The sequence below is a fragment of the Bombina bombina genome, chromosome 7 (assembly GCF_027579735.1).
Source record: "Bombina bombina isolate aBomBom1 chromosome 7, aBomBom1.pri, whole genome shotgun sequence".
Classification (NCBI taxonomy): Eukaryota; Metazoa; Chordata; class Amphibia; order Anura; family Bombinatoridae; genus Bombina; species Bombina bombina.
In genome coordinates this window covers 191,400,080-191,415,311 of record NC_069505.1, presented here as the reverse complement: position 1 = coordinate 191,415,311, position 15,232 = coordinate 191,400,080, and the positions used below count along the sequence as shown (strand labels likewise).

General features: G+C 36.7%; 1 protein-coding gene across 1 annotated transcript in view; it reads left to right on the top strand.

Moving 5' to 3' along the window:
• Positions 1-13,740, top strand: part of PRR5L (proline rich 5 like) — a 276,250-nt gene extending 262,510 nt beyond the window's left edge. Inside the window, exon 9 of the mRNA XM_053720519.1 lies at positions 12,968-13,740. Coding sequence (XP_053576494.1) covers positions 12,968-13,344 — 377 coding nt within the window. The 3' untranslated portion in view covers positions 13,345-13,740. The remainder of the gene's footprint in view (positions 1-12,967) is intronic.
• Positions 13,741-15,232: the final 1,492 nt, after the last annotated feature.

The following is a 15,232-nucleotide window of genomic DNA, read 5'->3' as shown; positions in this document are numbered from 1 at the left end:
AGCTGGCAGATAAAGATCTCAGATAACAGAAGCTGGCAGATAAAGATCTCAGATAACAGAAGTTGCAGAAAAGGATCTCAGATAACAGAAGTTGGCAGATAAGGATCTCAGATAACGGAAGCTGATAGATAAGGATCTCAGATAACGGAAGCTGGCAAATAAAGATCTCAGATAACGGATGCTGGCAGATAAAGATCCCAGATAACATAAGCTGGCAGATAAGGATCTCAGATAACGGAAGCTGGCAGATAAAGATATCAGATAACAGAAGTTGGCAGATAAAGATCTCAGATAACAGAAGCTGGCAGATAAGGATTTCAGATAACAGAAACTGGCAGATAAGGAACTCAGATAACGGAAGCTGGCAGATAAGGATCTCAGATAACGGAAGCTGGCAGATACATATCTCAGATAACGGAAGCTGGCAGATACAGATCTCAGATAACAGAAGTTGGCAGGTAAAGATCTCAGATAACAGAAGCTGGCAGATAAAGATCTCAGATAACTGAAGTTGTCAGATAAAGATCTCAGTTAACGGAAGCTAGTAGGTAAAGATCTCAGATAACGGAAGCTGGCAGATAAAGATCTTAGATTTATTTATAAAATATTTTACCAGGAAGGGTACATTGAGATTTCTCTAGTTTTCAAGTATGTCCTGGGTCCACAAAACATTGCCTTGATATAATAGGGTACAATAAAATACAAAAACAATATTAATACATAATAATTGCAAAATTTAACATAGAACATGTAGGAAATATATAATCAACAATGACAGGTGCATTCTGTTTTGAAATATGCAAAGAGGGATCTCTTAAAGTATTTTAGGCTTGGGGAAGGTTTTAAAGTGTGCGGGAGGTCGTTCCATAATTGTGGATAACAGAAGCTGTTAGGTAAAGATCTCAGATAACAGAAGCTGGCAGATAAAGATCTCAGAAAACGGAAGTTGTCAGATAAAGATCTCAGTTAACGGAAGCTGGTAGGTAAATATCTCAGATAACGGAAGCGGGTGATAAAGATCTCAGATAACAGAAGCTGTTAGGTAAATGTCTCAGATAACGAAAGCTGGCTGATAAAGATCTCAGATAACGGAAGCTGGCTGACAAAGATCTTAGATAGCAGAAGCTGGCTGATAAACATCTCAGATAACAGAAGCTGGCTGATAAACATCTCAGATAACAGAAGCTGGCAGATAAAGATCTCAGATAACAGAAGCTGGCAGATAAAGATCTCAGATAACGGAAGCTGGCAGATAAAGCTCTCAGATAACGGAAGATGGCAGATAAAGATCTCACACAGCGGAAGCTGGCAGATAAAAATCTCAGATAACGGAAGCGGGGTGATAAAGATCTCAGATAACAGAAGCTGGTAGGTAAGGATCTCAAATAACGGAAGCTGGCTGATAAAGATCTCGGATAACAGAAGCTGGCTGATAAAGATCTCAGACAACGGAAGCTGGCAGATAAAGATCTCAGATAACAGAAGCTGGCAGATAAAGATCTCAGATAACAGAAGCTGGCAGATAAAGATCTCAGATAACAGAAGCTGGCTGATAAAGATCTCAGATAATGGAAGCTGGTAGGTGAGGGTCTCAGATAATGGAAGCTGGCTTATAAAGATCTCAGATAACGGAAGCTGATAGGTAAGGATCTCAGATAACGGAAGCTGGCTGATAAAGATCTCAGTTAACAGAAGCTAGCTGATAAAGATCTCGGATAACAGAAGCCGGCAGATAAAGACCTCAGATACCGGAAGTTGGCTGATAAAGATCTCAGATACCAGCAAATACCTCTAAACCAACATCGATCTGGCTTATTCGCTACAGCTCCCTGGCCACTGAAGTTTATTCTATGTATCCACAAGCTTTAGAGCCTATAAACCTTTAATTATTCAGCACCCATTTTCTTTTTGCATCATTACTTTTGTATTCTTTTGTCTAATTACTTCTGACAGGACTTGGTTCATGCTTCATATTCAAGGTGAGCTTAACTTACAGAATTAGGACACATAAACCTTTAGGCTGAATACTGAGTTGAAAAGTTCACTTGTGTATCTCCGACTGTTGTCTGTTTAAAGCTACAACAAGCCTGGGCTGGTCACAGCTTCTTCTGTGCAGTTTCAGAGGATGCTTTCAGAGATCTCTATTCAATTACCTGTAACTGTAAGAATTGTTTTATCCAAGGAAGACTGTCGGCTGCAATATAGTTCACCTCTCTCCTAGTACAGAGGGTGATGCATTGCATTGAAGTGTTTCACAGTCCTTTGTGGCAACCAAAGGATTAATGAGTTATAGACAATGTGACAATCTAAAATCTTATGGTTATAGAAAGCTAACTCTATCATTTGATTTTTTGTAGTTTGCTGTTTTGTAGTTGAATATCATATTCACAAAAATGCTATTTGAACCATTCTAATTTTGCACGTAAAAAAATATACAAGTATCAGGGGCTACAGTCCAAGAGATAACTTTGTCCCTCACTTGCTTATGCCACTTATATCCCTATAACCCCATATACTTAGACCAGTTCTATAACATGATCCATAACTTTTTTTGGGGGGGAGGGACAGAGTTTAGTTTGTCTAGGGAAGACATCCTCAAACTTGGTCCTCCAGAGGTTTTGGAACTACATTTCCCATGATGCTCAGCCAGCTGATATGCTGGCTGAGCATCATGGGAAATGTAGTTCCAAAACCTCTAGAGGGCCAAGTTAGAGGATGTCTGTTCTAGGGCAACAAGAGAGTCTAGAATCTCTCTGTTTTAGGCAATCTTTACCCAGCTGGAAAATGCAGAGAGGAAGGTGGGATTATAGAAACAAAGTTCTAAAAGTCTTTATATGTTATATGTATAATGATTATAAAGCATGTAAATGCAGTGCTAAGCAGCACATATATACCATGAGTTGTCTCTGTCTTTATATGTGATATGTATAATGACTGTAAATCATGTAAATGCAGTGCTAAGCAGCATATATATACCATGAGGTGTCTCTCAGTCTTTACATGTGATATGTATAATGATTATAAAGCATGTAAATGCAGTGCTAAGCAGCACATATATACCATGAGTTGTCTCTCAGTCTTTATATGTGATATGTATAATGACTGTAAAGCATGTAAATGCAGTGCTAAGCAGCACATATATACCATGAGGTGTCTCTCAGTCTTTATATGCGATATGTATAATGACTGTAAAACATGTAAATGCAGTGCTAAGCAGCACATATATACCATGAGGTATCTCTGAGTCTTTATATGTGGTATATATAATGATTGTAAAGCATGTAAATGCAGTGCTAAACAGCACATATATACCATGAGGTGTCTCTCAGTCTTTATATGTGATATGTATAATGATTGTAAAGCATGTAAATGCAGTGCTAAACAGCACATATATACCATGATATGTCTCTCAGTCTTTAAGTGGGATATGTTTAATGATTATAAAGAATGTAAATGCAGAGCTAAGCAGCACATATATACCATGAGGTGTCTCTCAGTCTTTAGGTGGGATATGTATAATGATTATAAAGCATGTAAATGCATTGCTAAGCAGCACATATATACCATGAGGTGTCTCTCAATCTTTAGGTGGGATATGTATAATGATTATAAAGCATGTAAATGCAGTGCTAAGCAGCACATATATACCATGATATCTCTCTCAGTCTTTAGATGGTATATGTATAATGATTATAAAGCATGTAAATGCAGTGCTAAGCAGCACATATATACCATGAGGTGTCTCTCAGTCTTTAGGTGGGATATGTATAATGATTATAAAGCATGCAAATGCAGTGCATAACAGCACATATATACCATGAGGTGTCTCTCAGTCTTTATATGTGATATGTATAATGATTATAAAGCATGTAAATTCAGTGCTAAGCAGCATATATATACCATGAGGTGTCTCTCAGTCTATATATGTGATATGTATAATGATTATAAAGCATGTAAATGCAGTGCTAAGCAGCACATATATACAATGAGGTGTCTCTCAGTCTTTAAATGTGATATGTATAATTATTATAAAGCATGTAAATGCAGTGCTAAGCAGCACATATATACCATGAGGTGTCTCTTAGTCTGTATATGTGATATGTATAATGATTATAAAGCATGTAAATGCAGTGCTAAACAGCACATGTATAACATGAGGTGTCTCTCAGTCTTTATAAAGCATGTAAATGCTGTGCTAAACAGCACATATATACCATGAGGTGTCTCTTAGTCTTTATATGTGGCATGTATAATAATTATGAAACAAGTAAATGCAGTGCTAAACATTAGATATATACCATGAGGTGTCTCTCAGTCTTTAGGTGGGATATGTATAATGATTATAAAGCATGTAAATGCAGTGCTAAGCAGCACATTTATACCATGAGGTGTCTCTCAGTCTTTATATGTGATATGTATAATGACTGTAAAGCATGTAAATGCAGTGCTAAGCATCACATATATACCATGAGATGTCTATTAGTCTTTGGGGCATATTTATCAAGCTCCGTATGGAGCTTGATGCCCCGTGTTTTTGGCGAGCCTGCAGTCACAAAGACAGCTGCTCCATAACCTGTCCGTCTGCTCTGAGCAGGCGGACAGACATCGCCGCAATTCAACCCGATCGAGTACGATCGGGTTGATTGACACCCCCTGCTGGCGGCCGATTGGCCGCGAGTCAGCAGGGGGCGGTGTTGCACCAGCACCTCTTGTGAGCTGCTGGTGCAATGTTGAATACGGCGAGCGCATTGCAGGCGGACAGACATTGCCGCAATTCAACCCGATCGAGTATGATCGGGTTGATTGACACCCCCTGCTGGCGGCCGATTGGCCGCGAGTCAGCAGGGGGCGGCGTTGCACCAGCAGCTCTTGTGAGCTGCTGGTGCAATGCTGAATACGGCGAGCGTATTGCTCGCCGTATTCAGCGAGGTCTGGCCGACCTGATCCGCACTGTCGGATCAGGTCCGCCAGACTTTGATAACTTGGGGCCTTTATATGTGATATGTATGACTGTAAAGCATGTAAATGCAGTGCTAAGCAGCACATATATACCATAAGGTGTCTCTCAGTCTTTATATGTGATATATATGACTGTAAAGCATATAAATGCAGTGCTAAGCAGCACATATATACCATGAGATGTCTCTCAATCTTTATATGTGATATGTATGACTGTAAAGCATGTAAATGCAGTGCTAAGCAGCACATGAATACCATGAGATGTATCTCAGTCTTTAGGTGGGATATGTATAATTATTATAAAGCATGTAAATGCCGTACTAAGCAGCACATATATACCATGAGTTGTCTTTTAGTCTTTATATGTGATATATATAATGACTGTAAAGCATGTAAATGCAGCGCTTAGCAGCACATATATACCATGAGATGTCTTTCAGTCTTCAGGTTGGATATGTATAATGATTATAAAACAAGTAAATGCAGTGCTAAGCAGCAGATATATACCATGAGGTGTCTCTCAGTTTTTATATGTGATATGTATAATGACTGTAAAGCATGTAAATGCAGTGCTAAGCATCACATATATACCATGAGATGTCTATTAGTCTTTGGGGCATATTTATCAAGCTCCGTATGGAGCTTGATGCCCCGTGTTTTTGGCAAGCCTGCAGTCAAAGACCGCTGCTCCATAACCTGTCCGTCTGCTCTGAGCAGGCAGACAGACATCGACGCAATTCAACCCGATCGAGTACGATCGGGTTGATTGACACCCCCTGCTGGCGGCCGATTGGCCGCGAGTCAGCAGGGGGCGGTGTTGCACCAGCACCTCTTGTGAGCTGCTGGTGCAATGCTGAATACGGCGAGCGTATTGCAGGCGGACAGACATTGCCGCAATTCAACCCGATCGAGTATACCATGAGGTGTCTCTTAGTCTGTATATGTGATATGTATAATGATTATAAAGCCTGTAAATGCAGTGCTAAACAGCACATATATACCATGAGGTGTCTCTCAGTCTTTATAAAGCATGTAAATATTGTGCTAAGCAGCACATATATACCACGAGGTGTCTCTTAGTCTTTATATGTGACATGTATAATAATTATGAAACAAGTAAATGCAGTGCTAAGCATCAGATATATACCATGAGGTGTAAGGGAAGAAAGGAACAGAGGCGCCAAACATGTCCTAGTAACGTCAAGGCACATAAACACAGAACCGACAGGATAAAATATACTCACAAATGAGGCGCACCCAAATGGTGCTATTGTAGCAGACTGGAACTTAAGCAGTGGTCCAGCTCACTAATTGCAGCCAGCTAGACCACTGCTTAAGTTCCAGTCTGCTACAATAGCACCATTTGGGTGCGCCTCATTTGTGAGTATATTTTATCCTGTCGGTTCTGTGTTTATGTGCCTTGACGTTACTAGGCCATGTTTGGCGCCTCTGTTCCTTTCTTCCCTTAGACCACGATATACCAGGATGACCGTCCTATGACAGAGAGCTGCCTCCTTTTCTCAAGATTGTTTGTATGGACATTTATCTACATTTGCAATTATTCTCAATATATTTTCTGATTCTGACTTTCTGATTGATTATCTTACTCTGATTGATTGTTTTTGTATTGGTGTTATAGCTATCAGAAAGCCCCCCCCCCCCCCCGTGAGTGTGGTATACGTCTGTGTACACCAGACTCTATATTTTGTTATCATTTATATACCATGAGATGTCTCTGTCTTTAGGTGGGATATGTATAATGATTATAAAGCATGTAAATGCAGTGCTAAGCAGCACATATATACCATGAGATGTCTCTCAGTCTTTATATGGGAGATGTAAAATTAATGTAAATCATGTAAATGCAGTGCTAAGCAGCACATATATACCATGAGATGTCTCTCAGTCTTTATATGGGATATATATAATGACTGTAAAGCATGTAACTGCAGTGCTAAGCAGCACATATATACCATGAGGTGTCTCTCAATCTTTATATGTGATATGTATGACTGTAAAGCATGTAAATGCAGTGCTAAGCAGCACACAAATACCATGAGATGTCTCTCAGTCTTTAGGTGTGATATGTATAAGGATTATAAAGCATGCAAATGCAGTGCTAAGCAGCACATATACACCATGAGGTGTCTCTCAGTCTTTATATGTGATATGTATAATGACTGTAAAGCATGTACATGCAGTGCTAAACCGCACATATATACCATGAGATGTCTCTCAGTCTTTAGGTTGGATATGTATAATGATTATAAAACAAGTAAATGCAGTGCTAAGCAGCAGATATATACCATGAGGTGTCTCTCAGTCATTATATGTGATATGTATAATGATTATAAAGCATGTAAATGCAGTGCTAAGCAGCACACATATACCATGAGATGTCTCTCAGTCTTTAGATGGGATATGTATAATGATTATAAAACAAGTAAATGCGGTGCTAAGCGGCACATATATACCATGAGATGTCTCTCAGTCTTTAGGTGGGATATGTATACTGATTATAAAGCATGTAAATGCAGTGCTAAGCAGCACATATATACCATGAGGTGTCTCTCAGTCTTTAGGTGGGATATGTATACTGATTATAAAGCATGTAAATGCAGTGCTAAGCAGCACATATATACCATAAGGTGTCTCTCAGTCTTTAGGTGGTATATGTATAATGATTATAAAGCATGTAAATGCAGTGCTAAGCAGCACATATATACCATGAGGTGTCTCTCAGTATTTAGGTGGGTTATGTATAATGAATGTAAAGCATGTAAATGCAGTGCTAAACATCACATATACACCATGAGGTATCTCTCAGTCTTAATATGTGATATGTATGACTGTAAAGCATGTAAATGCAGTGCTAAGCAGCACATATATACCATGAGGTGTCTCTCAGTCTTTATATGTGATATATATGACTGTAAAGCATATAAATGCACTGCTAAGCAGCATATATATATATATATATATATATATATATATATATATATATATATATATATAAATATATACATACCTTGAGGTGTCTCTCAGTCTTTATATGTGATATGTGTGACTGTAAAACATGTAAATGCAGTGCTAAGCAGCACACAAATACCATGAGATGTCTCTCAGTCTTTAGGTGGGATATTTATAATGATTATAAAGCATGTAAATGCAGTGCTAAGCAGCACATATATACCATGAGGTGTCTCTCAGTCTTTATATGTGATATGTATAATGACTGTAAAGCATGTACATGCAGTGCTAAGCATCACATATATACCATGAGATGTCTTTCAGTCTTTAGGTTGGATATGTATAATGATTATAAAACAAGTAAATGCAGTGCTAAGCAGCAGATATATACCATGAGGTGTCTCTCAGTTTTTATATGTGATATGTATACTGATTATAAAGCATGTAAATGCAGTGCTAAGCTGCACATATATACCATAAGGTGTCTCTCAGTCTTTAGGTGGGATATGTATACTGATTATAAAGCATGTAAATGCAGTGCTAAGCAGCACATATATACCATGAGGTGTCTCTCAGTCTTTATATGTGATATATATGACTGTAAAGCATATAAATGCACTGCTAAGCAGCATATATATATATATATATATATATACATACCTTGAGGTGTCTCTCAGTCTTTATATGTGATATGTGTGACTGTAAAGCATGTAAATGCAGTGCTAAGCAGCACACAAATACCATGAGATGTCTCTCAGTCTTTAGGTGGGATATGTATAATGATTATAAAGCATGTAAATGCAGTGCTAAGCAGCACATATATACCATGAGGTGTCTCTCAGTCTTTATATGTGATATGTATAATGACTGTAAAGCATGTACATGCAGTGCTAAACCGCACATATATACCATGAGATGTCTCTCAGTCTTTATATGTGATATATATAATAACTGTAAAGCATGTAAATGCAGTGCTAAGCATCACATATATACCATGAGATGTCTTTCAGTCTTTAGGTTGGATATGTATAATGATTATAAAACAAGTAAATGCAGTGCTAAGCAGCAGATATATACCATGAGGTGTCTCTCAGTTTTTATATGTGATATGTATAATGACTGTAAAGCATGTCAGTGCAGTGCTAAGCAGCACATATATACCATGAGATGTCTCTCAGTCATTATATGTGATATGTATAATGATTATAAAGCATGTAAATGCAGTGCTAAGCAGCACACATATACCATGAGATGTCTCTCAGTCTTTAGGTGGGATATGTATAATGATTATAAAACAAGTAAATGCAGTGCTAAGCGGCACATATATACCATGAGATGTCTCTCAGTCTTTAGTTGGGATATGTATACTGATTATAAAGCATGTAAATGCAGTGCTAAGCAGCACATATATACCATGAGGTGTCTCTCAGTCTTTAGGTGGGATATGTATACTGATTATAAAGCATGTAAATGCAGTGCTAAGCAGCACATATATACCATAAGGTGTCTCTCAGTCTTTAGGTGGGATATGTATAATGATTATAAAGCATGTAAATGCAGTGCTAAGCAGCACATATATACCATGAGGTGTCTCTTAGTCTTTAGGTGGGATATGTATACTGATTATAAAGCATGTAAATGCAGTGCTAAGCAGCACATATATACCATGAGGTGTCTCTCAGTATTTAGGTGGGTTATGTATAATGACTGTAAAGCATGTAAATGCAGTGCTAAACATCACATATACACCATGAGGTATCTCTCAGTCTTAATATGTGATATGTATGACTGTAAAGCATGTAAATGCAGTGCTAAGCAGCACATATATACCATGAGGATATGTGATATATATGACTGTAAAGCATATAAATGCACTGCTAAGCAGCATATATATATATATATATATATATATATATATATATATACATACCTTGAGGTGTCTCTCAGTCTTTATATGTGATATGTGTGACTGTAAAGCATGTAAATGCAGTGCTAAGCAGCACACAAATACCATGAGATGTCTCTCAGTCTTTAGGTGGGATATGTATAATGATTATAAAGCATGTAAATGCAGTGCTAAGCAGCACATATATACCATGAGGTGTCTCTCAGTCTTTATATGTGATATGTATAATGACTGTAAAGTATGTACATGCAGTGCTAAACCGCACATATATACCATGAGATGTCTCTCAGTCTTTATATGTGATATATATAATAACTGTAAAGCATGTAAATGCAGTGCTAAGCATCACATATATACCATGAGATGTCTTTCAGTCTTTAGGTTGGATATGTATAATGATTATAAAACAAGTAAATGCAGTGCTAAGCATCAGATATATACCATGAGGTGTCTCTCAGTTTTTATATGTGATATGTATAATGACTGTAAAGCATGTCAGTGCAGTGCTAAGCAGCACATATATACCATGAGATGTCTCTCAGTCTTTTTATGTGATATGTATAATGATTATAAAGCATGTAAATGCAGTTATACCATGAGAAGTCTCTCAGTCTTTAGGTGGGATATGTATAATGATTATAAAACAAGTAAATTCAGTGCTAAGCAGCACATATATACCATGAGGTGTCTCTCAGTCTTTAGGTGGGATATGTATACTGATTATAAAGCATGTAAATGCAGTGCTAAGCAGCACATATATACCATGAGGTGTCTCTCAGTCTTTAGGTGGGATATGTATACTGAGTATAAAGCATGCAAATCCAGTGCTAAGCAGCACATATATACCGTAAGGTGTCTCTCAGTCTTTAGGTGGGAAATGTATACTGATTATAAAGCATGTAAATGCAGTGCTAAGCAGCACATATATACCATGAGGTGTCTCTCAGTCTTTAGGTGGGATATGTATAATGATTATAAAGCATGTAAATGCAGTGCTAAGCAGCACATATGTACCATGAGGTGTCTCTTAGTCTTTAGGTGGGATATGTATACTGAGTATAAAGCATGTAAATGCAGTGCTAAGCAGCACATGTATACCATGAGGTGTCTCTCAGTCTTTAGGTGGGATAGGTATACTGATTATAAAGCATGTAAATGCAGTGCTAAGCAGCACATATATACCATGAGGTGTCTCTCAGTTTTTAGGTGGGATATATATAATGATTATAAAGCATGTAAATGCAGTGCTAAGCAGCACATATATACCATGAGGTGTCTCTCAGTCTTTAGGTGGGATATGTATAATGATTATAAAGCATGTAAATGCAGTGCTAAGCAGCACATATATACCATGAGGTGTCTCTCAGTCTTTAGGTGGGATATATATAATGACTGTAAAGCATGTAAATGCAGTGCTAAACAGCACATATATACCATGAGGTGTCTCTCAGTCTTTATATGTGATATGTATGATTGTAAAGCATGTAAATGCAGTGCTAAGCAGCACATATATACCATGAGTTGTCTCTCAGTCTTTATATGTGATATGTATGACTGTAAAGCATGTAAATGTAATGCTAAGCAGCACATATATACCATGAGATGTCTCTCAGTCTTTAGGTGGGATATGTATAATGAATATAAAGCATGTAAATGCAGTGCTAAGAAGCACATATATACCATGAGGTGTCTCTCAGTCTTTATATGTGAGATGTATAATAACAGTAAAGCATGTAAATGCAGTGCTAAGCAGCACATATAGACCATGAGGTGTCTCTCAGTCTTTAGGTGGGATATGTATAATGATTATAAAGCATGTTAATGCAGTGCTAAGCAGCACATATATACCATGATTTGTGTCTCTCAGTCTTTATATGTGATATGTATAATGATTATAAAGCACGTTAATGCAGTGCTAAGCAGCAAATATATACCATGAGGCGTCTCTCAGTCTTTATATGTGATATGTATAATGACTGTAAAGCATGTACATGCAGTGCTAAACAGCACATATATATACCATGAGGTGTCTATCAGTCTTTATATGTGATATATATGACTGTAAAGCATGTAAATGCAGTGCTAAGCAGCACATATATACATGAGATGTCTCTCAGTCTTTAGGTGGGATATGTATAATGATTATAAAACAAGTAAATGCAGTGCTAAGCAGCAGATATATACTATGAAGTGTCTCTCAGTCTTTATATGTGATATGTAGAATAACTGTAAAGCATGTAAATGCAGTGCTACGCAGCACATATATACCATTAAATGTCTCTCAGTCTTCAGGTGGGATATGTATAATGATTATAAAACAAGTAAATTCAGTGCTAAGCAGCACATATATACCATGCGGTGTCTCTCAGTCTTTAGGTGGGATATGTATAATGATTATAAAGCATGTAAATACAGTGCTAAGCAGCACATATATACCATGAGGTGTCTCTCAGTCTTTAGGTGGGATATGTATAATGATTATAAAGCATGTAAATGCAGTGCTAAACAGCACATATATACCATGAGGTGTCTCTCCGTCTTTATGTGGGATATGTATACTGATTATAAAGCATGTAAATGCAGTGCATAACAGCACATATATACCATGAGGTGTCTCTCAGTCTTTATGTGGGATATGTATAATGATTATAAAGCATGTAAATGCAGTGCTAAACAGCACATATATACCATGAGGTGTCTCTCAGTCTTTAGGTGGGATATGTATAATGATTATAAAGCATGTAAATGCAGTGCTAAGCAGCACATATATACCATGAGGTGTCTCTCAGTCTTTAGGTGGGATATGTATAATTATTATAAAGCATGTAAATGCAGTGCTAAGCAGCACATATATACCATGAGTTGTCTCTCAGTCTTTAGGTGGGATATGTATAATGATTATAAAGCATGTAAATGCAGTGCTAAGGAGCACATATATATCATGAGGTGTCTCTCAGTCTTTAGGTGGGAAATGTATAATGATTATAAAGCATGTAAATGCAGTGCTAAACAGCACATATATACCATGAGGTGTCTCTCAGTCTTTAGGTGGAATATGTCTAATGATTTATGTTGCAGCCTATTGTTACCCACTGTAGACTCACACACAGTAATGCCTCATCTCTTTTTCAGATTCTCGCATCTCTCGATGTCATGGAAGGTTTGAGTCTGTGCCTTACCCCCACTACAATGCCCCGTCTCTTGCTGCCGAACGATCGCTGTCACCTCTCACTGAACAGGAGGGGGAGGCTTACCTAGAGAGGTGTGGCAGTATCAGGAGGCACACAGTGGCCAATGCCCACACGGACATCCAGCTTCTAACTATGGCTTCCATGATTCATACGGGGCGAGTGGAAGAATCAGATATAGGGGAACAGTGTCTGTTACTGCCAACGGGGTTCAACCAGCGACAGTGCAGCAGTGAACCGAATATAGCTGATACACCTGGGGATGTGCTGGATACTGCACTACAGGAAGATGCAGAACAAAATGACTCATCTCCCAGTTGACAATAATGACATATGGGAACTATACTAAGATCATAGTGCTCACAGTACTTTCCTATTTGCACTGAAGACTTATAGCCTTGTGATAAGGAGTTTAATAAGGGACTTATATTGCAAGAGAAAATTGTTTCTATGTTTTTTAATCAGAGGTACAATTAGTTTTATACAATTTTCATAGTTATCTTGTAGAAATACAGGACAGGGCTGTGTCTGCTGCTTTGGAATACACTGGCCCAGGGATTCCACTGGAGCAAAGTTCAATATTTTTTTGATAGATTTTTTTTGTAATAAAACACAATGTTGTAATCCTAGAAGATTAGTGGCTGAGGTTCCCAGTGAATGTGACTGGGTGACACTGGGACATAGCCTGGAATTAATAAATATATTTATTACAACATATAGACTCAGTATTTGTTTTATGGAGTAGTGCACTTGTATATCACAGGTAATACTAATATATACTAATACCACTAGTATTTACTTATATCACTAGTATACACTTTTATCACTAGTATATCTTTTATATCACTATTATATACTTATACTAGTGATATACTAGCAATATAAGTATATACTAGTGATATAAGTTATATACTAGTGATATAAGTATATACTAGTGTTATACTAGTAATATAAGTATATACTAGTGATATAAGTGATATACTAGTAATATATAACTTATATAACTAGTATATCACTTATATAACTAGTATATACTTATATTACTAGTATATCACTTATATCACTAGTATATACTTATATCACTAGTATATCATGTACATTACTAGTATATCACTAGTATATACTTATATTACTAGTATATAACTTATATAACTAGTATATACTTATATTACTAGTTTATCACTTATATAACTAGTATATACTTATATTACTAGTATACTGTATCACTTATATCACTAGTATATCAGTTATATCACTAGTATATACTTATATTACTAGTATATCACTTATATCACTAGTATATACTTACATTACTAGTATATCACTAGTATATCACTTATATTACTAGTATATAACATATTACTAGTATATACTATCATTAGTAAATCACTTATATCAATAGTATATACTTATATCACTAGTATATCACTTATATTACTAGTATATCAATAGTATATACTTATATCACTAGTATACACTTATACAAAATCAAATTGCACACTGACCGCAGTCCACTCTTTTAAATACTTGGGTATGTTGTTAGACCCCAATCTATCTTTTGGCCTCCATATAGAAAAACTGGCATCTAAACTTTATCCAAAAATAGGTGCCCTGTACAGAAACAAATCCTGCCTCAGCCCTACTGTAAAGGAAAAGATTGTACAGCAAATGCTGATGCCAATCGTGGATTATGGGGATGTGGTATATGCACCTGCACCGCAAACTCACCTTAATAAACTTAATACATTGTATAACTCGTTCTGCCGCTTTGTGCTACAATGTAACTACAGGACCCACCATTGTGACATGCTAAAAGAACTAAACTGCCTGTCGCTGGAATCCAGACGCACCCTCCATCTTTATAAATAAATATTACTAGTATATCACATATATTACTAGTATATACTTATATCACTAGTATACACTTTTATTACCAATATATACATATATTACTACTATATTCCTATGGCACTAGTATATCACCTATATCACTAGCATATCACTTGCATTACTAGTATATCACTTTTATTTTTAGTATATACTTATATCACTAGGATATCACTTATATTACTAGTATATACTTATATCACTAGTGTATATACTTATATTGCTAGTATATATTATTGCACTAGTGTATCAGTTATATTTCTAGTATATCACTTCTATTACTAGTATATCACTTATAGCATTAGTATATCACTACCATCTA